Below are 27,236 nucleotides of genomic sequence, written 5' to 3' on the forward strand. Positions count from 1 at the left end.
CACCCACTCCTAGCCAAAAGGGATTTTTTTTAGCTTCAGCCCCGACTGTTTTATGTCTCCATTCTTGTTTTAATTTCTTCTTTAGCTTTTATGATACTTTTTTTTTTTAAAGATTTTATCTATTTATTTGAGAAAGAGAAAATGAGCAGTGGGGAGAAGCAAAGAGAGAGAGAAGGAGAAGCAGACTCCCCACTGAGCAGAAAGCCTGATGCGGGGCTTGATCCCAGGACCCTGGGATCATGACCTGGATTCAAGGCAGACGCTTAACTGACTGAGCCACCCAAGCACCCCATGATAACTTTTTTTTACTTAACAATGCTTATCCCTTTATTTAAAAAAATAATCCGAACATATTAAGAGGTGCCATAATTATGTAACTCTGGGAAAGCCCAGTCCATTTTGAGGGGACCTTTTGGTGGTAGGCATCTTCACCTTCGCTGTGACAGAAACAGTAACTGTTCCCCAGATATCGATATGCACCCCCATGTTTCTCAGCCTCTTACTCACAGGAGGGCCATAGCACTGGTTTCAGTCCTCAGAGAACACTCGAGGACAGAGGAAAGCCCTCCAGCTCATATCTCCTCAGCCTCAGCAGCCAGAGAACCAAGCTGAATGGGTGGAACCGCAGGCGAGAAGCAGCCTGGGTCCCTGAGTCACCATGTGGAAGACGGCTGCTCTGGAGTGACCTAAACTACATACAACTTTGTGTGAAAATAAACCTTTACTGGGCATATCACAGAGATTTGGAGTTTAATTTGTTATCTTAGCAAAGCCTAATCTACCTAACACACTGGGTTACCAGAGAAGAGGTGATCACTGATGAAGGCATCATGGAAGGCATTCTCCTCTCAGACCTGTCTGTGGCACCTTTTTGAATATCTGCATCTCCTCAGTCACTTTAAGTTAATTTCTAGGATAAGCATTTTCCATGTTTTTAAAACTTTGTCAACATCATTTTCAATGAATATATCTCATATTCTGTACTTTATTTGAGTATTTGGGGACATTTAAGCTGTTCCCTGCACATACAGATTTTTTTGCTGTGATAAATAGCTACATATATAGACCGGAGGTCACATTTCAGATTATTTCCTTGTTCCTGAGGTTATGATTTCAGATTGCATAAGTGTTTTCCATAAAGCTGTACTGGAGGAGTTTTCCAGTTAGTCAGAGGTTAAGAGTATCTCAAGCAACGATAACTAGAGGTAACCTAGAACCGACAGGGTGTAGAGCACAAGCCCAGGATAATGGTAGAGAGTGGGTAGGCCCTGATCATATAGAACCTGAATGCCCACCTGAGTTATAGCCAGGAGATGGGGGCCTTGCTGAGGGGTTCAGTGTTTGCTATATACATAGCATGTCAGCACCATGTAGAATAGAGCTCAAAGGGATCAGACAGGAGTCTGGGGGCCAGTTGGGAGGCTACTGCAAAGTCAAGGTAAGAAATGCTGAAGGCCTGAACTGCAGTGTTGGCACTGGGAATGCAGAGAATTGGATCTAGTCAGGAGAGATTTGGGAAGTAAACCCAGCTTGAGACAGCATTTGGAGTGTTGAAAATGGCTGCCCATATCAGCTGGTGACTGATAGATACATCTGTATTTGTTTATAACTAAAACATGCCCGTATCTTTCCATTCTGATTCTAAACAACAGAGAAAAATCCAGCAAGTAGCATAGTTATTCAAAAACTGTAACAGAAGAAAGAGATTTTAAGCACTGAAACAGATTTTATCACTTAAAAAAGAAAAACAACAACAATGACAACAAGGAAAACCCAAACCTTGAGGACCAGCTTTGGCTTATCTTTTTAAGACTTTCTTCTGAGTTATTGGTCCTGGAACACACCCATAACTTGGTCATTTAGGCAAGGTTCCATCTTGGACAGATAATTGTTGGTAAGAGCTACACTACCCTGCCTCTTTCTCTTCTCTCCATTTTAGAAATGAGACTGAATTTCAATTGTATCAGTTTAAGAGCTCTCTTTAGTAGTTGGGGACATAGAATGTATCATACTGTCCTTTTTTTTTTTTTTTTTTTAAACATAAGTCTACACTTTTACAAAGATCAGAGCACAAGTAACAGCATTTGTTTTGAAAGAGATGAAGTGGAGATTTAAACACAAAATGTGCCAAATTATAAATAAAAAAAAGAAGAGTATATGTACTGTTAGAGTATAGAAAAAATTTATAGTGAAGGACAAATGAAGCTTGTATGGGCAAATTGGGACAATAGATACCCTTGCTTATGAAGGAATTTCTGGTGACATTTCAACATCTGAGTCAGACAGGACCTAACGGGGTTAAGCCTGGAGATTTGGAAAAGGAATGTTTTTGAGGACTGATGAAAAGTCCATGCTGAAATTTGTTCTGTGAGTTTTGATGAATTCTTTGTTCTGCGAGTTTTGATGAATTCTTTGAATTCTTTAGATGTCTGCAGTTGACAAGATGCTCATACCTCAATCCCTGTCTGTCTAACCAATCAGACATCCAGCTGCTTTCCTTTCTTAGTTAATGTAGCTGATAGATCTTTTAACATGGACCTAATTATTGACTCCTCAAATATTATGATCCATTAATGCCTGTGCTCTATGACAGGTGACGTTGTCCTCTACCAGAGAAGCAGTTCTGGGAGACATCTAGTATAAAGTATGTTGGCAAACAGTGGAGAGATCCATTTGTAAAGGTTTCTGAACAAGCATGTATTCTATGACTTCCAGACTGACTTGCCTGGCAAGTCCCGGCTTCCTTAAAATCAAATTAATAAGATGTATGGAGTTAATGGAGGTCTCAGCCGCTAACAGTGGCTTGTGTCCAATCGGCCTCCTTAGAAAACTGTTCACTATGTCTCAGAGAATTTCCTTGTTTTCGTTGGATGCTTCCAGCCAAATCCACCTGAGCAGTTCCTAGCCTCCTCTGCTTCTCCTGAAACTCTGATGGGAGATGGAGGTCTCTGATTTTTTAATAACAACACAAGGCAGTATCTCAGTTCAGCCCTGATAGTCATCTGTGAACTTCCCTCTTTAGGGGGCACAGGGTCTCTCATTCACTCTCCCTGACAGACACTATATATTCATAATAAACCACATAACATAAAAACAAGTTATTATCTCATATAAAAATGAACATCATTTCAGTATTTGAAAACTTTAAAAATCAGAATCAAGTTTTACTGAAAGTACTAAAAATAGATATTAGCCCCCAGGGACCAATATGATTGCAAGATCAGTCAAATGAACTGAATGTCTGTGTGGACAGAAAATTCCAAACTGTTTATGAGTTTTTTGGTTTTTTTTTAAAAAAAAAAAAAAAAGCTCTGTAATATGGTCAGGATTCTGACTCTGAGTCCTAGGACTCATGAGTGGAAAACAAAGGGGTGCTTCCTAGCCAGGCGGAAATGGTCTGTCCTGACTTTACCCTGCCATGCCTGTTACATATGCTTGATTAGGAGCAGATTTTTTTTCCAAGTTCTTTATTTTTTAAAAGAGCGATGAGTGTTGACTGATTTTCATGAGGTTTGACTTATCCTTTCATGCCCATGTTATACAAATTAGATTATTGGTCTTCATTTTCACAGCTGTTTCTTTATAGAAGTGATTTTAAAAATAACTTCAGGGTTTTATTGCTAATTGTAGGAAATTTTGAAAATAGAAGTATAAAGAAGTAAACAAATCTAATCTCACAACCCAGAAATAATCATTATTAATATTGATAGTTTAATTTTCTCTATTGCATAGACGTAAGCATCATATGTATGTTGTTAAACATTGTAAAGTCAGCCCATTCATACATACAGTTTTATTCTACTTTCTTATTTGACATTTAAAAGAAAGCATTTTCCTTTAATTTTAGTAATTATTTTAAGGGGTGCCTGGATGGCATAGTCGGTTAAGCCTCTCACTCTTGGTTTCAGCTCAGGTCATGATCTCAGGGTCATGAAATCAAGCCCCGTGTGGGGCTCCTTGCTCAGCACACAGTCTGCTAGGATTCTGTCTCCCTCCCGCTCATGTTCTCTCTCTCTCTTTCTCAAATAAATAATCTTTAAGATGAAAAACAAAACTATTATTATTATTATTATTATTATTTTAAAATACTTCAGTAGTTATATAATATAGTCCATTGTTGGAGTTTATTTAACCGTCCCCTACTGTTAATTGCTTGTAGTTTTCATCACTACAAAATCATGACCTTAATTGTTGATGTGTTTTTCTGTATTTCTCCTTTAAGATAAATTCCTAACAGTGAATTTACTCAGTCAGGAGTAAGAAGTTTTGCCTAACTGCTTTCCTAAAAGATGATAATGATTTACTCCCCACTAGCAGGATGAGAGGGTGCTTGTGTTAATGTAACTTTGGAACCAGGAAGTAGCATGGTTTAAGCCTCTTTCTCATCTGATCACCAAATATAAGGGGCATGCTTAGTTTCGGTTCCCATGTCTTTGATTTCTTTGAGATGTTACAATTGACTACCATAGTACTTTGTACTTAGTCTACTACTATTGATTAATCAATATATGATATCTAATGTAAATTGTCATTGGCTGTAGACACTTCCTAATTTCAGAGATATGAAAATGGGGAGGAGAATGGTATGGCCTAGAATTGGTAAAATATGATATTGACTTTTTAGTATTTGTTTTCATATTTTTAGTAAATGGTATTTCTCATTTTTTTCTCAGGTATTTTTATTTTGTTTTTATAATGCTTTTTGATTAACAGAGAAAGATACTTTAAAAAATTTATGAATTTTTACCCTTCAGTTTATCTCTTTAACACTTCCCTATCAAGAAACAACATAACTGATGAATTAATTAACTGTATTTTTCAAATTTATCTGAAATTTATGTTGGTATAAAGCATCTCCCTCAAAAGTCACTGTGTATGAAAACTATTACTTAAAAAAGTCATTTTTTCAGAAACATAATTTTATATACTCTGCCAAATTAAAAGTTATATAGTGTGGTGGAAGTTTAAAATGTCATAGTTGTGGGGCACCTGGGTGGCTCAGTCGTTAAGCGTCTGCCTTCTACTCAGGTCATGATCCCAGGGTCCTGGGATCGAGCCCCACATTGGGCTCCCTGCTCAGTGGGAAGCCTGTTTCTCCCTCTCCCTCTGCCCCTGCTTATGTTCCCTCTCTTGCTGTGTCCCTCTCTGTCAAATAAAAAAATAACTTCTTTAAAATAAAATAAAATAAAATGGGACAGTTTCTTTGGAAATTTGTTTGACAGTTTCTACTAAAGTTAAACACATGCTACCCTCTAACCTAGCCATTTCACTCTTGGATCTATCTCCAAAAAAAAGGAATGCATACGTTCACAGAAAGACTTGTACAAAAATAGTCATAGCATGTTTGTTCATAATGGGCAAAAAAGATGAGAACAACCTAGATGTCTAATAATAGGAGAATCTATGGATCAGTTTGGTACACACATGCAATGGAATATTACTCGGCAATAAAAAGAAACGAGCTATTGATGTCTATCAAAGCACAGATAAATCTGAAAACATCATGTTGAGCAAAAGAAGTCAGGCAAAAAATAAATGCATACTTTGTGATTCCATTTATATGAAATTCAGTCACAGCAACGCCAACCTGTGGTGACTAAGTCATAATGGTGGTTTCATGGCAAGGAGTGGGTATTGACTGGTAAGGGGAGGAGAGAAGTATCTGGGGTGATGGAAACTCTGTATATCCATATCTGGATATTTGTGTGCAAATATATAGGTACTCAGTAAACCATCAAGCTTTCTTAAGATCTATGCAATTTACCATGTATTATACCTTCATTTGTAATAATGGAAATAGAATGTTTTAAGCACCAAAGAAGCTATGTTGTAGACTTTTTTTAAAAAAGCAGCTCACTTTGTACATTAGTCAGAATTCCATAAAATTTAAATTCAAAGTTTGCTGGTCGTGTTTTCTAGTAATTTTTTTCTCTGATTCCTTTGGGTTTACATATATACACTGCCAAAAATTAGTTATCACTTAATCTAAGGGATTAAAGGAAGGAAACATGAAAGGAAATGGCAATGCTGATAAATGATGTCTGATGAGTTACTTTCTGTTGTATTTTCAACAGAGCAAATGCTGCCTTAGGAAGGAAGTCTTGAACTGTAATAACCTTGTTAAATATGGCATTCTGACTTCAAATGTCCTGATCCCCAGTTATATTAATCAACTAGACACTCGGGACGAAGGCCAACCAGCCTTGCTGCCCCAGCCAAACGATATAATTAGACCAGGGTCAAGTTTGAAGCTGAGAGCCGCTCTCTACCAGAACCTAAAGGAGTGAGGCACCTATAAAATGAGGGTTTCTGCAATTCCTTTGTAACTCGCATTCCCAAAGGATCCATTTCTTCCATTGTAGCCAAAAGAGAAATCGAGTTTAGTGGCTAGAGGATCTGATACAGTAACTTAGGATTTAAAGTTTTGCTGGGTGTTCTTTAATGCTATTTAAACCTAATGCTGTGGACACCAGGTGAAATGAAATGGCTGTCTATTGCAAAACTTTAACTTTGAAAAGCACTCTACGGTTTACATGTAAAGCTCTCTTACATATAATATCTAATTTACATCTCAGCAGCCTATACACTTAACTCAAAGAGGCTGGTCACAGGGCCCAAAGCAAGCCATCTTCTAGGACTTCAGAGTCTGGGTTCTTTCCACCCTAAAGCTCCGCTCCACCCTCACCCCTGCACCACAGGGGAGCTCGCCCAGGCCTCAGCTCTGGGAGTGTGGTTTTGCCTGAGTCAGTCTCAGAAACCCCCATCTCACTCTAAGCCAAATGTCTGAGCACCCCAAGGGAAACGAATCTAATCGAGGCCAGCTTTAAGGGTTTTGCTTTCTCCTCAGTGATTCCAGGCTGGGTTTTGTGGCTCTGAAAACAGGCCAGCCTTTCTCAGAGGAAGCCGGTGCTGGTACTCCTGAGGGGAGCAGAAGGTACTCAGCTGCATTCTTTTTCTTTCCCTCCCTCAGGTAAAACTGCTAGTGGAGCACATCAGCTTGCCAAAACAAAGGAATTAGGTTGTTAAACAATAGCCAGAATATGGTCACTGCTGGTTCTGTGTGATAGCTCTTTTTACCTTTTTCCTTTTCTTTTTGTTTGTTTTAAACAATGTTTCCATAACCTAAATAGGGGGAATCAGGGAAATGCAGCTTCTCATAATTGGTCCAAACATTTCAGACAAGCCCAATAGCAGAGATAACCAAACCCCCACCACCGCCCCTGCCCCAGTGAGGCACTGGGCCAGTGGGCAAGGGTTACACTAGGGGAAGCTGGTGTCTGCTTAACTGGGCGACCTGATCCCCACCACACCCCAAAACACCACATTGTCACCACTGCGAGGACTTTCTTTATTGGAGACATAGAAAAAGGAGAACACGTGGAAGAAACTAACTTGATGACGAGAATCCCATCATCACAAGGAGTGAGGGAAGTCTAGCTCAGCTCCGTGATTATTCTCCACGTTGTTCATACCTCTCGGCTACTAAGTCCTTTGAGATTATTTCAAAATGCTGATTTGGAGCCATCCTTTCCAGCTTTAGCTCCTGTTCTTACTTTTTTTTTTTTTTTTTTTTTTTTAAGAGTTTGTTTATTGGAGAGAGAGAGAGCAGAAACAGGGGAAAGGGAAAGGCAGGGAAAGAAGCAGGCTCCCCACTGAGCAGGGAGCTCAATGCGGGGCTCGATCCCGGCACCCTGAGATCATGACCTGAGCTGAAGGCAGAGGCTTAACCGACTGAGCCACCCAGGCGCCCCTGGTTCTTACTTTTTAAATAGTCTAGTTTTCAACCCAGCTGAGTTTCTCATACATCTCGTGCTACTGCTGCTCTGTCTTTACTTACATAAATTCCTTCTCCTTAGGTTCTTGCGTCCAGTCTCTGCACTTCGAAGTTCTTCCCATCCTACTGTTTCCTACCGTCCTCACAGAGTAACTGCTCCCTTCCTTGAATTCTGTGATACTTTTATCTATATCTCTTTATGACCCATCCCTTTGTATGTTGTACTAACATCGCTTAATATAGTTAATGGCACCATTATCCACCGAACCCTTAACTAGCCAAGCATTTATCAAACAAGTATTTAATCCTTACAGCAACCTGGTAAGGCATTTTACTAGCCAGGATAGGCTAGGTTTTGCTGTAGCACCAACAACACCAAAAACTCCCAACTCTCAGTGGCTTAACACAACAGATTTTTTTTATGTCTTGTGTTTTACGTGTGCATCAGCAAAGAGTGTTTGCTCATGGCTGTCAGGTGATGAAGCAGTTACCATCTCAAATGTTGTGAATTTTGATAGGCCTGAAGTGAAATCTGTTATTTCTTTTTTTATCTTACTGGACAGAATTAGCCACATAGCCATAGCTACCAACAGGAGAGCCTGTAATTTTCCCATATGCTTAAAAGATGCAGAGGTAGGGGCACCTGGGTGGCTCAGTCGTTAAGCATCTGCCTTCGGCTGAGGTCAGGATCCCAGGGTCCTGGGATCGAGCCCCACATTGGGCTTCCTGCTCTGCCAGAAGCCTGCTTCTCCCTCTCCCACTCCCCCTACTTGAGTTCCCTTTCTTGCTGTGTCTATGTCAAGTAAATAAATAAAATCTTCAAAAAAAAAAAAAAAAAAAGGCAGAGGTAGCATATCAGTTGAATCATATTAATGAGTGCCTCAGGTAGGTACTACTATCCTCATTTCACAGACAAAGAAACTAAGGCTCAGAGAAGTTAAGGGTTATCTCAGGACTGTCAGCCAAAATGTGTCAAAAATGAAACTTGTTCTGCCCCCCTGCAAGCCTGAGATTTTAACCTGCACAGTATGGACTGTGCAGCTTCCTATCAGCCCATCAATTCTTTATTAAAAACACCTCACCAACAGGACACATGTCTGACTCATCTTTGCAGCCCCAATGCCTTTCACAATGCTCTGTATAAAGTAGTACTGTATAACTATTGTGCACTACTGAATTTGTTATTCTGCATTAATATTCCTACTTCTTCTCAGAACTCAACATTCCAAGTAGTGAGTTCTGGTATCAGCTTTAGAATCTCTTTAACAATATACAGAAATACTCTTTTCCAGATTTTCTCACGTATAGCTAAGAAATCCACCTTCCATACCAAACTGAAGTGCTGCTGTGTCAACCAAGTTCTTTTTTCACTAATAGGAATGGAAATAAGCTACTGGTTTGCATAATATAGCACAGTAGAAAATGTAGAGAAATCCTATGATACATTGAATGCCTGGGTTGCTAGTTCTGGACCACAGGCATGGTGTTTGGGCCAAAGATAATGCACAAAAGAAGCCAGTGATTTCCATGTGTCTTTCAAAGCCATGACTGTCAAAGTCTGGTGAAGTTCTTATTGAATTCACCTGATTTTAGGAGCAGCTAGACAAATGGAATCCTGTAAGAAAATCAACGAGAACAATTTAGATTTCTTTTGTCCTCTGGGGAGGAATAGAATACAGTTCTCCTGTGCAACATGCATGACACTGTCTGGGCTCAGTTGACATTCTGTAAGTGCCATCTTTACTGCCATTTTGGTCATTCTAACCTTGGTAATGCTCATGCTCAGATCCGTAAATCGATGTTTCCAAAATGAGATTTGCATAGAAGGAATGGCTCTTTGTGATGTCTACCAGGCAGTCTAGGCAGAATATAGGCTCATCGATGTCCCTAATATTCTTGCTGGGAGCCACTGGCCCCCAGAAGAAGGCAGAATTGTTTTTATATTTGAGAATCTATTAAAATTAAGGAAAGTGCTTTCTGAGTATGCTTTACCACAGTAAGCTCACTTGCAAGGAATAAGAATTAAATTGTTGTTAATCAAATCATGACTTGGGGAAAACGGACTTTCAGAATTCATTTTTTCAGCACACAATACTGAAAGTATATCCTATTCTAGGTACTCTACTGGGTTTTGGAGATAGAAATACTTTGACTCTGCCCCCCCAGAGTGTCTCAAACTCTGTGGCTCAGTTAAGCGTCCGACTCTTGATTTCTGCTCAGGTCATGATCTCAGGGTCATGAGATCGAGCCCAGTGTTGGGCTCCATGGTGGGCGTGGGGCCTGCTTCAGATTCTCTTTCTCCCTCTGCCCCTCACCCCTCCCTCTCCTAAAAACGAAAACAAAACCCATGATGCTCTAGCTTCTAATGTGCCAGGGAGTATTGTAAATATTTTATACTTTTCGTCCTTTTTTCTTTTACAGCTTAAATTTCTTCTCAGTTTAAAGACCTAAGTCTAAAACCAGATTCTGGTTTTTTGCGGGATAAAAGGGATTATGCATTTCAATATTAGTGCAGTCTGCCATATTGCTTAATATGGTTAGGCCAATTTATGTTCTCACCAAAAGTATATGAATGTTTACCCCATTGCCAGCATGATCTATTACCAAATTTAAACATAAATGCAAATTATCCACAAAAAAATTCTCATTGTTTTAATTTCCATTTTTCTTATTTTAGTTAGGAAACACTTTTGCAAGTCTTTTTTTAAGATTTTATTTATTGATTTATTCACTTATTTGAGAGAGAGTACACGTGAGTGTGCACAGGGGATGGGGGAGGGGAAAGGGCAGAGGGAGAGAGTCTCCAGTAGACTGTACGCTGAGTATGGAGCCTGACACGGGGCTTGATCCCACCACCCTGAGATCGTGACCTGAGCCAAAACGAAGAGTCCAGAGCCTAACTGACTGAGCCACCCAGGAGCCCCACTTTTGCAAGTGTTTTAAGACATTTATCTGAAGTCTTGAATTCAACTTGGGCAAAAATATCAGCAAGGAATATTCTTTCCTCAATGGATTTGTGAAAATATGTTAGAACAAATAAAACAATTTTAAGGTATCTGGATATAAGATCAACATGTAATCAGTGGTTTTTGATTCCTTGGAATGGTATTAGCTAAGCAGTACCAAAACTATTTATCTTTTTTCCTTTTGACCTCCTCACCCACCCCTCTGCCCACTACCGGCATCTTAGCAGTTTATTCTGCGTCTGTTTGTTGTCTTGCTGTTGTTGTTACTGTCTTTGTTTTTAAGCTTCACGTACAAGAGACATTGTACAGTATTTCTCTTTCTCTGACTTATTTAATTTAGTCTGATGCCCTCCAGGTTCATCTATGTTGTCACAAATGGTGAGATTTCATTCTTTTTGTGGCTGAGTAATATATTCCATTGTGTGCATGAGACACAGAGAGAGAGAGAGAGAGAGAGAGTGTGTGTGTGTGTGTGTGTGTGTGTGTGTGTGTACACACCACATTTCTTTATCCATTCGTCCATTGCTGGACACTTAGGTTGTTCCCATATCTTGGTTATTATAAATAATGCTGCAAGGAATATGGAGGAGCAGGTGTCTTTTTGAGCTCATGTTTTCGTTTTCTTCAGATAAATACCCAGGAGTGGAGTTGTTAGATTATACAGTAGTCCTATTTTTAATCTTTTGAGGAATCTCCGTCCTGGTTTCCACACTGGCTGCAGAAGTTGGCATTCCCCCCGACAGTGTATGCTGGTTCCCTTTTATCTACATCCTCTCCAACACTTACTATGTCTTGTATTTTTGAAAAAAGCCATTTCAACAGGTGTGAGATGATATCTCATTGTGGTTTCAATTGGGATATCTCTAATGATCAGTGATATTGAGCATCCTTTCATGTAGTCGTTGGGTATCTGTATGTCTTCTTTAGGAAACTGTCTATTCAGATCTTCAGCTCATGTTTTAATTAGATTATATTTTGCTGTCAAGCTGTATGAATTCCTTGTATATTTTGGATATTAGTCTTTTATCAGATATGTGACTTGCATATATCTTCTCCCATTCAGTAGATCGCTTTTTTATTTTGTTGAGGTTTCCCTTGTTCTGCAGAAGCTTTTTTTTAGTTTGATGTCCTCTCACTAGTTTATTTTTTCCTGCTTGTTTATTTTTGCTTTTGTTGCTTTTGCCTTTGATGTCAGATTAAAAAAAAAAAAAAAAATTGCCAAGCCCTATGTCAGAGAACTTAGTGCCTGTGTTTTCTTCTAGGGGTTTATGGTTTCAGGTCTTATGTTTAAGTCTTTAGTCCATGAGTTAATTTTTGTGTATGGTATAAGATAAGGGTATACTTTTCATTCTTTGGCTGTCCAATTTCCCCAGCACCATTTATCACAGAGACTGGGCTTTCCCCATTGTATATTCTTCACTTCTTTGTTATAAATTAATTGACCATATCTGCATGGGTTTATATCTGGGCTCGCTGTTTTGTTCCACTGATCTATATGTGTCTGTTTTTATGCCAATACCATACTGTTTCAATTATTATAGCTCTGTAATACAATCTGAAATCAGAGAGCCTGATGCTTCCAGCTTTGTTGTTTTTCAAGATTGCTTTGGCCCTTTGGGGTTTTGTGTGTGTGGATCCATATAAATTTGGGGATTATTTGTCCTTCTCTTTGAAAATTGATACTGGAATTTTGCTAGGGATTGTATTGAATCTGTAGATTGCTTTGGGTAGTACGGATTTTCAACAATATTGATTTTTTCCTATCTCTGAGCACAGAGTATCATTCCATTTGTTTGTGTCTTCGGTTGCTGTCATCTGTGTCTTATTAATTTTCAGTGTACAGGTCTTTCACCTCCTTGGTTAAATTTATTCCTAGGTATTTTTTGGATGCAGTTATAAGTAGGATTGTTTTCTTAATTTCTCTTTCTGACAGTTCACTATTAATATATAGAAACGCAGCTGATTTTTGCACACTGATTTTGTGTCTCCTGCAACTTCACTGAACTCATTTATTCTTAACAGTTTTCGATAAAGTCTTGAGGATTTTCTATATATAATATCCTGTCATCTGCAAATAGTGACAGTTTTATGTCTTCCTTTCCACTTTTGATGCCATTATTTTTCTTGCCTAATTGTTCTGTCTAGGATTTTAATACTGTGTTTAAAAAAGTGGCAAGAGTGGGCATCCTTGCATTTTTCCTGATCTTAGAGGAACATCTATCAGCTTTTCACCGTTGAGTCAGCTTTTGATAGCTAACATTGTGGGTTTGTCATATATGGTCTTTATTATTTGGGGTACTTACCCTTTATACCTTCTTTGTTGAGAGTTTTTATCATAAATGGATGTTGAATTTTGTCAGATGCTTTTTCTGCAGCCATTGAGATAATCGTAAGATTTTTATCCTTCGTTTTGATAATGTGGTATAACATTGAGGATTTGTGGGTGTTGAACCATCCTTGCATCTTTGGAATAAATCCCACTTGATCATGGTGTATGAGCCCTTTAATGTACTGTTGAATTTGCTTTTCTGATATTTAGTTGAGGATTTTGGCATCTGTGATCATCAGGGTTATTGGCATATATATGGCAATATATTGGCATATAAAATTCTCTTTTTGTGTTTGTGGTGTCCTTCTTTGGTTCCTTGGTGTCAGGGCAGTTCTGGCCTTATAAAATGAGTGTGAGAGAGTTCCCTCCTCTTCTATTTTTTGGCAGAGTTTGAGAAGGATTGGTATTACTTTTACTTTGAATGTTTGGTACATTGCACCAGTGAAACCATCTGGTCCTGGACCTTTATTTTTGGGGAAGGTTTTTTTTTTTTAGTGATTCAATCTCTTTACAAGTCATCGATCTGTTCAGATTTCCTACTTCATCATTATTCACTCTTGTAATTTGTATGTTTCTGGAAATGTATCTATGTCTTCTACCTTGCCCAAATTTTTGGCATGAAATTATTTGTAGTGATTTCTTATGAGCCTTTTTATTTCTGTGGTATCAGCTGTAACATTTCTTTCATTTCTGATTTTAGTCCTCTCCCTGTTTTTCTTGGTGAGTGCAGCTAAAGACTTGTCAATTTTGTTTATCTTTTCAAAGATGAGCTCTTAATTTCATCTATCTTTTTTATTGTCCTTTTAGTCTCTATTTCATTTATTTCGGCTCTAATCTCTGTTATTTCCTTTGGTCTACTAACTTTGTGCTTCATTTGTTCTTTGTCCTTTGATTATAATAACAGCCCTCTGAAGGATTATCATAAACTATCACTTTGGAGGGTTGTTACACCAATTAAAGGATATTGTCGGGGCGCCTGGGTGGCTCAGTGGGTTAAGGCCTCTGCCTTCAGCTCAGGTCATGATCCCAGGGTCCTGGGATCGAGCCCCGCGTCGGGCTCTCTGCTCCGCAGGGGGCCTGCTTCCTCCCCTCTCTCTCTCTGCCTGCCTCTCTGCCTGCTTGTGATTTCTCTCTCTGTGTCAAATAAATAAAATCTTTAAAAAAAAAAAAAAAAAGGATACTGTCATAAAAACCGAAAGAGAAAACTGAGCCTCAGACAAGTTAAATCACTTACTCAAGGTCACAAAGCTAAGGAGTCATGGTCAAACTCTGAAATTCAGACACATACTCAGCTACTGCAACATATGTAGGAAAACACAATAGACCAAAAAGGAAAAGTAACTCTCCTTGGCAGAGTTTCGAGAAAAGGGTTGGGATGTTCAGAGAAGAGAAGGGATATCTGAGCTATGACTTGAAATGTGAGCAAGATTTGACACACCAGAGGGGAAAAAAATGAGAAGGGCATTCCAGAGTTATGGTGAAATTGTGGGGTAAATGTGGGGACATAACAGAAGATGTGACAAGTGCCGGGTCGGGTGAGCCTTCTGTATGCTCTGTGTTCATGCATCTTGACTTTGTGCCAGGGGTGAGGGTTGGGGGGAGGGGGTCCTGAAGCATTTCAAGTCTCCAGAGTGATATCATGTTTGTATTTTAGAAAGCTAAAGCAAGGGCACCTGGGTGGCTCAGTGGGTTAAGCCACTGCCTTCGGCTCAGGTCATGATCTCAGGGTCCTGGGATCGAGTCCCACATCGGGCTCTGCTCAGCGGGGAGCCTGCTTCCCTCTCTCTCTCTCTCTGCCTGCCTCTTTGTCTGCTTGTGATCTCTCTCTGTCAAATAAATAAATAAAAATCTTTAAAAAAAAAAAAAAGAAAGCTAAAGCAAGCAAGGAAACCAGACCATGTCAAGAAGAGCCCTGAAAAAAAGTTGGGTATAACTTTCTCTGGTACTTCATAATTCAAATACAAAAATCTTGTGGGACGGTGATAGAGCTTGCCAGCTCATTTACAAGATCTGCTGGGCAGTGGAGAATGGGGGAGTACAGAGCATTTAGAGGCCAATGTTATCCTCTTCCCAAATAAATCAGGCACACTAATATCTAAGAATAGTTCTGATGAGGCCATTGTTTGACAGCTTTTTCCTTCTGTAGCCAAGTGAACACGCTTAAGGCAGATCACTTTTCCCTTTGGTTTTGCCTGATTCCCAACCCCTGTAGCTAAGATACTGCCTCCTTAGAGCTGAATCACAAAAATTCACTGGGGAAGAATAACAATTTGAATTCTTCCACCTCCCCCTACCCCAACCCTCCCAACCCCCACCCATGACATTCAGTAGGGGAAGGAGGGTGGTGGAGTGCTGAATTAGGTAAAACCACTGACTGTAGGACTGAATTTGAGCCCTAGCTCGACAGCTTCCTCACTCTTTGGATAACTGAACTTACTTCAGTGAGCTTCAGCTTATTTCTCCATAAAATGGGAATAATAATTTCTACCTCATAGGGCTGTTATGCATTACTCATGTATATAACATGCCTGGTGCATGGTAGGCATTCAGTAACCAGTAGAGATTTATTAATTTAATTAAATTAGTGTTATCCATTTAGAAACTCTGACTTCATTGACAACTTTACAAGTAAGATTCTGAGCTATGAAGAAGTATCCTGACTACCCAGAGAAGCACTGGATGTATTCCGTCTAAAGAGTTAATGTTGCCTAGGTCCCTGAGTGACTCATGTTCTTTGATAACCATTTCCCTGAAGGCAGTGCAACAGCTTGTATTGGTGCTAAAAGGAAAGCCACGGAATTTTAATGTCAATGTCAGGGTGACAGGGTCTGACGAAGCTTACAAAAACGAATGAGATAGAAAGGCCAGAAGGGCTCCATTCTTCATCCAGGTGGAGGGGGGAAAAAAAAAAAAAAGGCCATTTAATTGGAGAGGGTGTCACACATAGAGGCAAAAGGACAACGGGAAACAAGAATTAATAAATGGGGAACAAGCTTAACAGGGTCATTACTGCTAAAAAAAAAAAAAAGTGAGAACTTATTACTCATAATCAGCTCAAACTCGTTATGCAGTTCCCGGCATCATCTTTTGTCAGGTGTTTGAAGAACTTTTTCTTAAACGTTTGCTTAACTTTGATAACTAAAGAGGGAGCAGAGTTTTGATTGATCCTCTGTTGTATTTCCAGCTTGTCAGGATTGTTACGAGATAGAATATCTTGTCCCATTGTTCCTTAGTATGGACTTTCTCACTCAGCCTTTGTTAAAAACATGGGAAGCCAGGCGTCTGGGTGGCTCAGTGGGGTAAGCCTCTGCCTTCGTCTCAGGTCATGATCTCAGGGTCCTGGGATCGAGCCCTGCATCGGGCTCTCTGCTGGGCAGGGAACCTGCTTCACCCTTTCTCTCTGCCTGCCTCTCTGCCTACTTGTGATCTCTGTCTGTCAAATAAATAAATAAAACTTTTTAAAAAATTTAAATAAATGGGAAGGAACAGTGCTGTACTGTGAATCATACAAACAGGATGAGTTGACATTGACTTTGTGGTAGAGACATTTACTCAACCATTGGTGCTTCTCACTAAAGGCTGGACTCTTTCCCTACCTCTTTGTTTATTTGTTTAGCCTAGTAACTTTTATTTTTCTTTCCAGTTTGGGGGGAAAAATGGTTTTTGCAATCCCAATTATAAAGATATACAAAGATAAAGATAAAGATACATCAACTTCATAGTTGATGGTCCACACAAGAAATATGGTGCTAGAAATAAATGAATGTTAGTTACTAATCAGCATGATTGCTCTACATGTCACTTGAGCACTCTTAGTTTTTGCCCTAGCTCTCCCTCTGATTTTTTAAAATTTGCCTTTACTTGTTAAGATGTTAAAAGAATATTCTAAAGAGTAGCAATCTGAGTAGTAACATAATATCTAAAAACAAGGTGTAGTACAGTGGTATCAATAAGATTAGGGGTAGCTTACAATTGAGGAGGGCCTGGAGTTACGTTTTCAGCTTTGTGGTCCTTATTTACCCCCTACCCCAACACACACACACACACACATATATACACACACACACACACACACTCACATGCGAGCACACACGCGGACTCATTCACTCGCAAACTCCATGCTTTGAAGAAAATGTCACAGGTGAGCAGCTGAGTCTTGGGGATATTAAGACTTGCCCGAGACCAAAGAGCCAGAAAGTAGTGGATCCAGGGGTGTGGCTTTGCAGTGGCCTTTCTGTTGCAGTTCACAGGGACCCATCGAAGCCCTGGACTCCTGCACTGGTGGAGGGCCCTTGTCTTATTCATCTTTGTACCCAGCTCCTAGCACAGAACAGAACGGAACAAGCGGGTGACGCAGCTAGTGCTGTATTTTAGGAAGATAAATCTGGCAAGGATGAGTGGGATGAAAAGAACAGGAAAAGCTGGTGGCATGGAGAGTAGTGGCAATGTTATTTTAATAATAAAGGCCATCAACAAGATGAGGACTGAGGGAGAAGCATTGAGAATAGACGTGAAGCAGGCCGTGTGGAAGAGATTCTGCTCCAGGGAGGCCACATAGCTTGATGACCGTGCATAGGCGGTGAGGGGGACCAGGTCTCTGGATAAGTATCCATCCATATAGCAAATATTTCTTGAGTATCACCTTTGTGCCAGGAACTATTTTAGGTGCTGGGGATACAATAGTGAATTAGGCAAATGAAGATTTTTCTCTCATGGACCTCATATTCTCATTGGAGGATGTACTGGTCAGTGTTCTCCAAAGAATCCCACTGTATCTCACTATATTACATATCATAGGTATATATAGAGAGAGTTTTCAAGGCATTGATTTTTCAAGAAATTGGCTTACATGATCATAGGGCTGGCAAGTCAGGAATCTGTAGGGCAGGCCTACAGTTTAGAAACTCGAGCAGGATCTGACACTGCTGACTGGAGGCAGAATTTCTGCTTCCTCAGGAAACCTCAGTTTTGTTCTTATGGCCTTTAACTGATTGGATAAGGCCCACCTAGACTATTTGGGATAATCTCCTTTATTTAAAGTCAACCGATTGTAGGTATTAACTAGATCTATGACATTCCCCTAGATTAGGGTTTCACTGAATGACTGGGCACTAGAGCCTAGACGAGTTGACCCATAAAACAGCATCACAGAGATGTCAGAATGACAAGTTCGCAGAGAGGAATGATTCAAGGTGTTCAGGAGTCAGCTTTTGCGGTGGAGACTCTAGGAAGACATCTCTGCCTGGGTAGCTGTATCTCCAGCTTACAGAGGGGGTACCTGCAGCTTGGGGATAGTAAGAGACTTATTGAAGCTCAGACAGCTACTAGTGACTGGCCTTCCCGTCATTCTGGTGCCAGCACGTGTGTGGGGGACGCAGAGAGGCTGACTCCCCTGAGCAGTCAGAAGGATCATGATGTTTGGCTTTTTTCCCCAAAGGAGCACCAGTTGGTGAGCAAGTTGAGATTCAGAACTTGTTCCCTGAGAGCAGAGCCTGAACATGGGGAGGTCCATACTGCTGTTGGGGAGGGAGGTGGAGAAGGGTGGCTTCATCCCTCTTTAGTCCCTCCCTCACTCCTGCCAGTGCCCATCTCAGGCCTCTCGTGCCAGTCGATTGTTCTGCCTAGAACACCCTCTTTCTTCTCCCCTCCCTTATATGCAGATAGTGTCCATGTAGCCCTCAAGTGTTTTGGCTTTGGCTCTTCATGGGGAAGGTCTTCCCTGAGTACCCCAACGGGATAGATCTCCCAGATAGAAGCCTCCCCAAACTCCATGTTCTTCTAATGTGATACTTAGCACGGTTGTCATTAAGTAGTTTATTTCTATTATTTTATTAGCATCTGCTCCTCCTGTTACACTCCTGAAGGGAAAGGAGCCAAATCATTACCATGCTCATTCCCAGAGTTGAGCACAATCCTTGGCATTTATTACTTGTTGGATGAACGGATGGATAGAAGAACGAATGAGTGTGATACGTATCTACCAAGGAATAAATCTGCAGGCATTCCAAACGATCATCTGGGAACATGATGATCCGTGCAAGTTGCTACTCTCCTGTTCTAATCCCCAGCCTACTCCTATCCAGCCTACTGCCAACCCCAGCCTCAGCACGTGGGTTTCTTCTCAATTTCCATTTAAAAGCTGGCCCTTCCCTCTCTCTTCCCTCATTTAGGGGTCCCTTTGAAGCATCTGAGCAGAAAGCCCTCTAACACAAAGAAAACAGAACTGTTAGAAAGGAAGAAGACGAAGGTGAGAGAGAGAGTAAACATATTCCTGGAATAGTGCTGCACCAAGGATGCGGTCAGGGTGGACGGAATTTCCTGTGAAGCCCTCGTACTTAAGGCAGACCATTCCCTCTCGGTCTTGCCCCAGGCAGGAAGTTCTGTCTGCTTCGGCTGGTGGCCCCGAGTCTTGCGAGTGAAAAGAAAAGCTTCTGACTCGAGAAGTCCCTGCTGATCTCTTGGGCCCCTGGAGAGCCAAGTTGAGTGAAAGGTCAGTTAGGAGGCCCCCCTCTTGCCCGTCCTGAGCGCCCCACTTCTGCTGGTATGCAGGGAAGGCTCGCGGGCCTGGAGCATGGGCACTGCAGGGGCGATGAGCGCGTCAGCTGTACAAACAGTAAAGGGTACAGGACGGTTCAGCCCGGCTTCTGCTTCAGCAGCCAGCAGCCGTCACAACGTAAAATGTCATCTGTGTTATGAAATGCTTCCAGGAGCTCTGCTGCCCTTCTGTGTGACAGCCCAAATATTAATGGAAACAAGCCTTTATTTTGCAGTTGTCTTCTGACTGTGAAAAAAGAAACTTTGGATTTAGTTGCAAGTAATCTTTCTCTCTCTCTCGAGGTCTATTCTCAAAGGTTCGGGCAGGCCTCCCTGCTTCCATTCTTTCCCACTAAGCCTTCTTCCTACTGAGAAAGAGCAAAATCTCTCTGTGTCTCCATTCCCTACATTTTCTGAAACTTGGAAGACTCAGTTGTGAATCCCAGAGGACAGTCCTGGGATCCAGACAAAGTCTGACTGTATCAGCACCCGGTATGAGAGGCAGCTCCCTGGCCCATGGAGCTAGGAGATGGAGGTTTGAGTCTCAGCTCTGCCTCTGAGCGGTCGAGTGACCTTGGACAAGTCTCTGGGCTGTGGTGGACTAGGTCGTCTCTGCAGTTACCGCCACTCTAAGATGTATGGTTCTCATTGCAGGCATCTTTTCCACAAATCCTGTGTTGACCCCTGGCTTCTAGACCATCGCACCTGTCCCATGTGCAAGATGAACATTCTTAAAGCCCTAGGGATCCCGGTAAGCACAGCCCAGCCTACAGCATCGTGATGTGTGTCTTTCTGCATTACCCCCAAAGCAGGGAGAAAACCACACACCCGGATTTTCTCTGACCCCCTCCTCGGCACAGCGGGGGGTGTCATCTGATGAGCCTCCAAGAGAACGCCCATGTCTGAAAACATCTGTCCTCTCACTTTCTCTCAGTCGGAGAACACCACGACCCTCTCACCACATCCCCGCCTGTGACTCGAGATGCTGCTTCTGCAGCTTGTAGGCTTCTCCCCTGGGCTCCGGGGTGTGAGCGCAGGCAGGATCCAGCAGAGGCAGGACGGTCCTGGTGCCCAGGGCTCGCCTCCTGTGGCATTACTCACGGCATTGTTTGCAAGGGCTTCTGCATGCCAACTTTCTGAGGCTGCCCTTCTCTGGAAAAGTCTGAAGTGCCTAGCTTTCCTGGGAAAGGAACTCTTCTGAACAAGGGGAGGGAAAGCCAGCCACTGGGGAACCTGGCCCAGAGCCTCTGCTCAACTCAGGTCGCTGCAGAGACCTTGAGTGAACAGGAAGGCAGAGCCAGCACCCCTTCACTCTAGCGCTCCCGTCCCATTTGTGCCCTCAGTTATGTGTTTATAAAATGTAGTCTCTCCCCCAGCGCAAGGAGAACCCCACCAGCTGGCCGGCTCACTGCTCTGGGGAAGGACTTTCCCAGGACCGTATTCAAGCAAAGCCACAGCTGGTGGCTGGTGAGACACCAGCTGCTGCGGTGAGGGCAGGAAGCAAGCCAGGCCACCAAATCCGAGGGCTGCACAGAGATGGGAAAAAAACGCTGGCACTGTCTAAAAGCAGCTAGACAAACAGGATACGGAGGCCAACCTCCTCCCCATCCCCTCTGCTCTGCCGCAGCCTCTCTCTTGTCACTTCTCACCACTAATGGCAGAGAATAAGAGAATGTTAAGGGTCCCAAGATAGCACTGAAGAAGAAAGGATCAGATATCAAAGGATCCCTTTAATGCCAAAGGGCTAATTATCCTAGGATTATCAGAGTGGCTCTGTTGGAGAGGGCACACCTGAAGACTCGGAGGTCAGGCATTGGCTGAATTTTCTACCCGGTAGCAGCTGCGTCCATGCCATCTGTCTGCTGTTTTTCATGGCTGGTACACCAAACACGAATCAACTCATGTGCTGTGGCTTTGAGCTAGATTCTGAAAGCCAATGCATTAAATTTTCAGACCAGAGTTGTAAATGCATAATGCGTTCAAGGTGAAAGTCAATTACAGCGGACATGAAATATTACCAAGCACCCAACCTCTCTACCAGACATTGGGAGTTTGGAAAATTGAACTCGGGGTTTGCCCTTCTCACGTTGCCAGCTGCAGCAGATTCATACGGGGGAGCCAGGAAATGCATATACGTGTGTGCTTGCATGTGTGTGTGTGTCTTTAGTCTCCAACATCTGCAGAATACTTAACAATGAAAGAGAGAGTCACATTATCTGACCCAGTTCCTATTCCTCAGGATGTTCTCGAAGCTCCTGAATGTCAATCCCAGTGCTTCTTGGTCAGGACGATGAAACCAAACCACTCCTAGCAGTTAAGTTTTGTACTAAATAGCATTTGACTTCAGACTTTGCCAGAGGTGGTAGGACTTCTCCAGAAGGTACTTGAGAAGGAGTTGAGAATACAGATACTATTTTTAAAATAGAAGTATTGGGTGGCCTTTGGGCTTATTTCCAAAATTAATAACATTTTCACTTTTAGAAGTTTCTTTTGTTCATGGTTCCATGCTGACCAAGTATGGAGGATGGGATTTTATTTAGCACACTGGACTTCAAGAAAAATAAACATGGGTAGCATCTTTTGGATTTTACCAGGGAGCTGGACAGAAACATGACATGTATCTGAGCTCGACCCAGAGAACAGAACATCCTCTGGGAAGAAGAAAGCCTGTGGGCTACTTCTCAGGAAGCACCAAGTCATCTGGCTACCCTCTTGCCTCTCTAAGACTTTTCTGTTTTTTTCCTAGAGGATGACACTGAAGTCAGGATCTGGGAGGAATCTGGAATGTTGTTCCACTCTATACTTCGCCCCTGGGTAGCAGCACCATGCCTAAACTCCAAAAAGATGATGTTTTATTGCATTTGTGTAACTTCCCCTGTCACTGGACAAGCTCACAGCCTTCTCATTAGTAAATACTTCCTATAGCTAACTGAAACCTTTTGTATGCTGCTTACAGAGACTGCTTCATAAGTTTTCTAAATTGCTTATATTCATTCCATTCTTCAGGAAAATTGACAAGAGCTTGTCAGTCTCTAACAGTTAGTGCCTGTTGGTTCTTATCTCTGTAGCCCTTTCATGTGCCAAGTTGATCAATACATGTCTTGGGGCCTCATTGCCCTTCAGAGTCTGAAGGCTGCTGTTCACAGAATCGTATTTATGAAATTCAGTCTGGTCCTTCTTTGAACAGTGCCCACTCACCAAAGCCTCAGTGGTCATCTTGGCCAACTGAGTTGTCCAGTTACAGGTGGTAAGGTTTTTTGGGGGGGGCTCGGTTTTGGTTTTGGTTGACTTTAACTGAGTATCCTTGTACGCACCTGTGCTATAAGGCAAATCCATGTAAGTTGAAAGCTGGAACCTGGAGACATTTTCATTTTGTAAGTGGATATCTCTCAAATGAGCTAAAGAACGAAAGCTTGCCGATTATGAAGTTCCCATTACAGTGGGTATCTGTCTTTATTATATGTTACCAAGAGAAACAAAATACTGGGGTGCCTGGGTGGCACAGTGAGTTACGCATCCTACTCTTGATTTCAGCTCAGGTCATGATCTCAGGGTTGCGAGATCGAGCCCTGCATCATGAGTTCTGCTTGGGATTCTCCCTCTCTCTCTCTGACCCTCCCACTGCGTGCACAATCTCTCTCTCTCTCTCAAATAAATAAATAAACCTTTAAGAGAGAGAGAGAAATAAAATACTGACTGTAAAGGGGCAGGGGGCCCTTTCTTTTCTTTTTTCTTTTTTTTTTTTAAGATTTAATTTATTTATTAGACAGAGATCACAAGTAGGCAGAGAGCAGCCTCCCTGCTGAGCAGAGAGCCCAGTGCAGGGCTCGATCTCAGGACCCTGAAATCATGACCTGAGCCAAAGGCAGAGGCTTAACCCACCCAGCCACCCAGGAGCCCCCAGGGGGCCCTTTCTTGTCTGAAGTGTTTTCACCCCTTTATCTACACAACAGTGCTTCACGTTCCTTTCTCTCCTGTCAGGTCTAGGTATGTCTTTGTAGACGACAGAACAGAGGTCTCAGTGAGTCCTCCTACAAGGTACTGCGACACCCAGGCCATTCGTATCCCAGCAAACACCTTCTCCTATCACTCTTGTCCTGGCATGAATAGGATAATAGTTATTAAGTAGAAATTCCATGTAGCTGGGGTATTCCCAAGTTCCTGACTGTTTAGAGATTGATTTATTTGAGGTGTTTCCCCATGCTCACCTAAATCTGAAGACCTATACCGTATTCATTCGCAGATGGTATTTGACATCTCTGCTAAACATATGACTGTAATTTCTCTTAGAGGTCTATAAATTGGGTTTCTTTTCAAAATATCTATTTGATGAACTACTTAGGGTGGACATAAACTGTGAGTTTCTGGAAATTGTGGTCTATTAAATATTATACCTAAGCCAAATTATTCACACGTGCCACCATTAACAATCTCACTGAGCTAATTAGCTCTTTCTCTTTTCCCCTTTTGTTAAGGATATAATACTGATCCTACTAGTCCACAAAGTAAAGAGAACACTCTACATCAAAATCAATAACTTTTTTTTTTAAAGAAAAGAGATAAAACAAATGAATGATATCAACAAGACAAGTCAACATTTTGAAAAATATGTCAGTTGTTACCGTATCTACAACTGCATCCAGATGCTTTGGATGAAAGACCGACCAGCACAGTATTCTCTCATGAAATCTTTTCTTCCTTGACACCCCACACACAATCAGTTTTGCTTTTAAGGCTTTTTATATACTGTAGGGGAAGACAAAAGCATGGTTTTTCCTTCTACCCTCCTAGGTTCTCCTGCTGGGCTCCTATAAATGAGACTAGAAAAAGATTACCACGAGAAGATGCCCCTGGGTGGCCCAGTAGGTTAAGTGTCTGCCTTCAGCTCAGGTCATAATCCTAGGGTCCTGGGATCAAGTCCCACATTGGGCTCCTTCCTCCACAAGGAGCCTGCTTCTCCCTCTCCCTCTGCCTGCTGCTCCCCCTGCTTGTGCTCTCTTGCTCTCTCTCTCTGTCATGTAAACAAACAAACAAGTAATAAACAAATAAACAAGATTTTCAAGAGAAAAACAACCAGACATTTATTTACTCACATGTGCGTTGTCCATGCATATAGGAGTGTGTAGGGATGAGTAAATTAAAGGGGCGGTCAGAACTTGGACATCGCATCTTCATGAAAGAACAAATTTTTAGAGAAGTGGCAAGACAAAGGAAAAGGACCTTGAGCTGCTAGGGCAGCAGATTCTGAGGAAGTACATATATGAGGGAAACTAATGGCAGATAAAAGCGTGGTAATGAGGTATGTTATTATAGACCCATTTGGCATCAACTCTCAGACTCTGGTAATAAGGATGTTCTTCTCTTCATGGTACAAGGAGGGAAGCCACCTTTACAAATTTGTGTCCTACTTTTAGGTAGATGGGAGGACAGAGACCATTACTTTATCTGATTCTTCTCCACTGTGTTTAACTCAAAATAATCTTTACGCCAATAGTGTATCTGGGGTGACATATTCTGCTGCCCTTGAACAGCATACCTTACCTCTGCACAGAACCTGACCGTTTTTAAAAGCATTTTCTCAAATCTTCCCTTCGTTGATCTAGGGCTAATACTAATGTTCCCAGCTTCTCATAGTAGTAAACTGAGACTCCAATAAAATACTCCAGTGGGCATTTGCTGAGCACCTAATAATTGTCAGACACTATATGAGGGCTTGGAATTTAAGATCAACATGATGTAGTAGCTTCACTCTAAAAAGCTTATGTCCCATTTATATGTGGGATCTAAAAACTGAGCTCATAGAAACAGACCAGACTGGTAGTTGCCAGAGGCTGGAGGTTGTGGTGGGGGTGGAGTGGGTGAAGGTGATCAAGTTATAAGATAAATAAATCCTGGGGGTGTAAGGTGGAGCATGGTAACAATATTGTATTGTATATTTGAAAGTTGCTAAGAGTGTAGATCTTAAAAGTTGTCATTACAAGAACAAACGTGTAACTATATGGGATAATGGATATTGACTAAACCTATGTGTTAATCATTTTCCAGTGTATATGTGTGTATCAAATCATCCTGTTGTCTAAGCTACCACAGTGTTACATGTCAATTATATATGAATAAAACTGGGCAGAAAAGAAAGCTTGTGGACTAATAGAGAGAGACAAAGACAAGCACAGTTACAAATAAACCATAAATGCCTACAAAGTGTCACAGTATGGAGGATGCTATCTGGGAGGGAACGCAACTTAGAAAAAAAAGATGCCATTTGGCCTGGGAATTGAAGGATGGTTAGGAATTCACCATGGTTATTTGGAGACCTAGGGATAGAAAAGGGGGTGGGGGTGATGGGGGCTGAGCAGAGGAACAGCATTAGCTAAAGCCCTGAGATAGTGAATATATGGCCTGTGTTTCCAAGGGCTGAGGGGAGGTCAGAAAAGCTGGCTGGGGTAAGGGTGTAGAGACTCTGTTTTGCCACACTAAGGACCTTATAATTCATTCTTTAAGAGAAAAGAAGAATCATACCTTTTTTTTTTTTTTTTAAGATTTTCTTTATTTATTTGAGAAAGTGAGAGAGAGAAAGCATGGGGGGTGGTCAGAGGGAGAAGCAGACTCCCCATTGAGCAGGGAGCCCAACAAGGGACTCTATCTTGGGATTTGATCCTGGGACTCCAGGATCATGACCTGGGCCAAAGGCAGAGGCTTAACCAACTGAGCCACTCAGGTGCCCCACTTTTTATTTGTTTGTTTGTCTTTTTTTTTTTTTTTAAGATTTTATTTATTTGACAGACAGAGATCACAAGTAGGCAGAAAGACAGGCAGGGTGGGGGCGGGGGGGTGGGGGCAGGGAGCAGGCTCCCTGCTGAGCAGAGAGCCCAATGCGGGGCTCGATCCCAGAACCCTGGGATCATGACCTGAGCTGAAGGCAGAAGATTAACCCATTGAGCCATCCAGGCGCCCCTGTTTGTTTGTCTTTTAAAGAGTGCTCTGGTGAGAAAGTAGAGAATGGAATATACCAGGGAAGAAACTGTAAGGAAATAGGAAGGCTGGAAATGGAGAGAGAAAATTCGTAACATACCTGCTCATGCCCAGTATTATGATCTCTAAGTTTAGTAAACATGGTGGGTTCGTCATCCAATGAACTGACTTTTGATAACTTGAGTTTCAATAAATTGGCCCACTTCGCATAGAGATGAAGAAGGTGAAATGAGCTGAATTTGAGTTTTTTATGAGGTTGATGGAAATTTCCAGCTGACTATTGGAAACACAGGTGTGCAGCTTGGGAGACTGCTGTAAGAGTAGAAAGTTAGAACAAGTGTCCCCCACTTTGGGTTCCTTGCTTTGTGCTCCCAGTGAGTCCATGAGTTACAGATTTTCCCTTCGGGTGAACTTCACACACAGTATAGTCATTGTGATGTTAATTCAATCGGTGCCAATCTAGAATTTTCCTCACCTAATCCTACCTGTCCTGATCTGCATCCATTACGAGTGCAAAACCAAATTTATTTCATAGCTATTCTTAATATATCTCAACACTGTATCTCTGCAACACCATCTTTTTAAAATAATTTTAGAGGTTAGAAAGAGGCATAACAACTGAAAGTCATCTTAAAAGTTGTTTGTGGAAGACATATAAATA

At 41.6% G+C, this 27,236-nt stretch overlaps 1 protein-coding gene across 1 annotated transcript in view; it reads left to right on the top strand.

Moving 5' to 3' along the window:
• LOC111149194 (ring finger protein 150) overlaps nucleotides 1-27,236 on the top strand; it is a 259,632-nt gene that overhangs the window by 189,710 nt on the left and 42,686 nt on the right. The window contains exon 5 of the mRNA XM_022506139.1: nucleotides 20,258-20,354. Coding sequence (XP_022361847.1) covers nucleotides 20,258-20,354 — 97 coding nt within the window. The remainder of the gene's footprint in view (nucleotides 1-20,257; nucleotides 20,355-27,236) is intronic.

Source organism: Enhydra lutris, unplaced genomic scaffold, assembly GCF_002288905.1.
Source record: "Enhydra lutris kenyoni isolate GAN:26980312 unplaced genomic scaffold, ASM228890v2 scaffoldscaffold21, whole genome shotgun sequence".
NCBI classification, from domain to species: domain Eukaryota; kingdom Metazoa; phylum Chordata; class Mammalia; order Carnivora; family Mustelidae; genus Enhydra; species Enhydra lutris.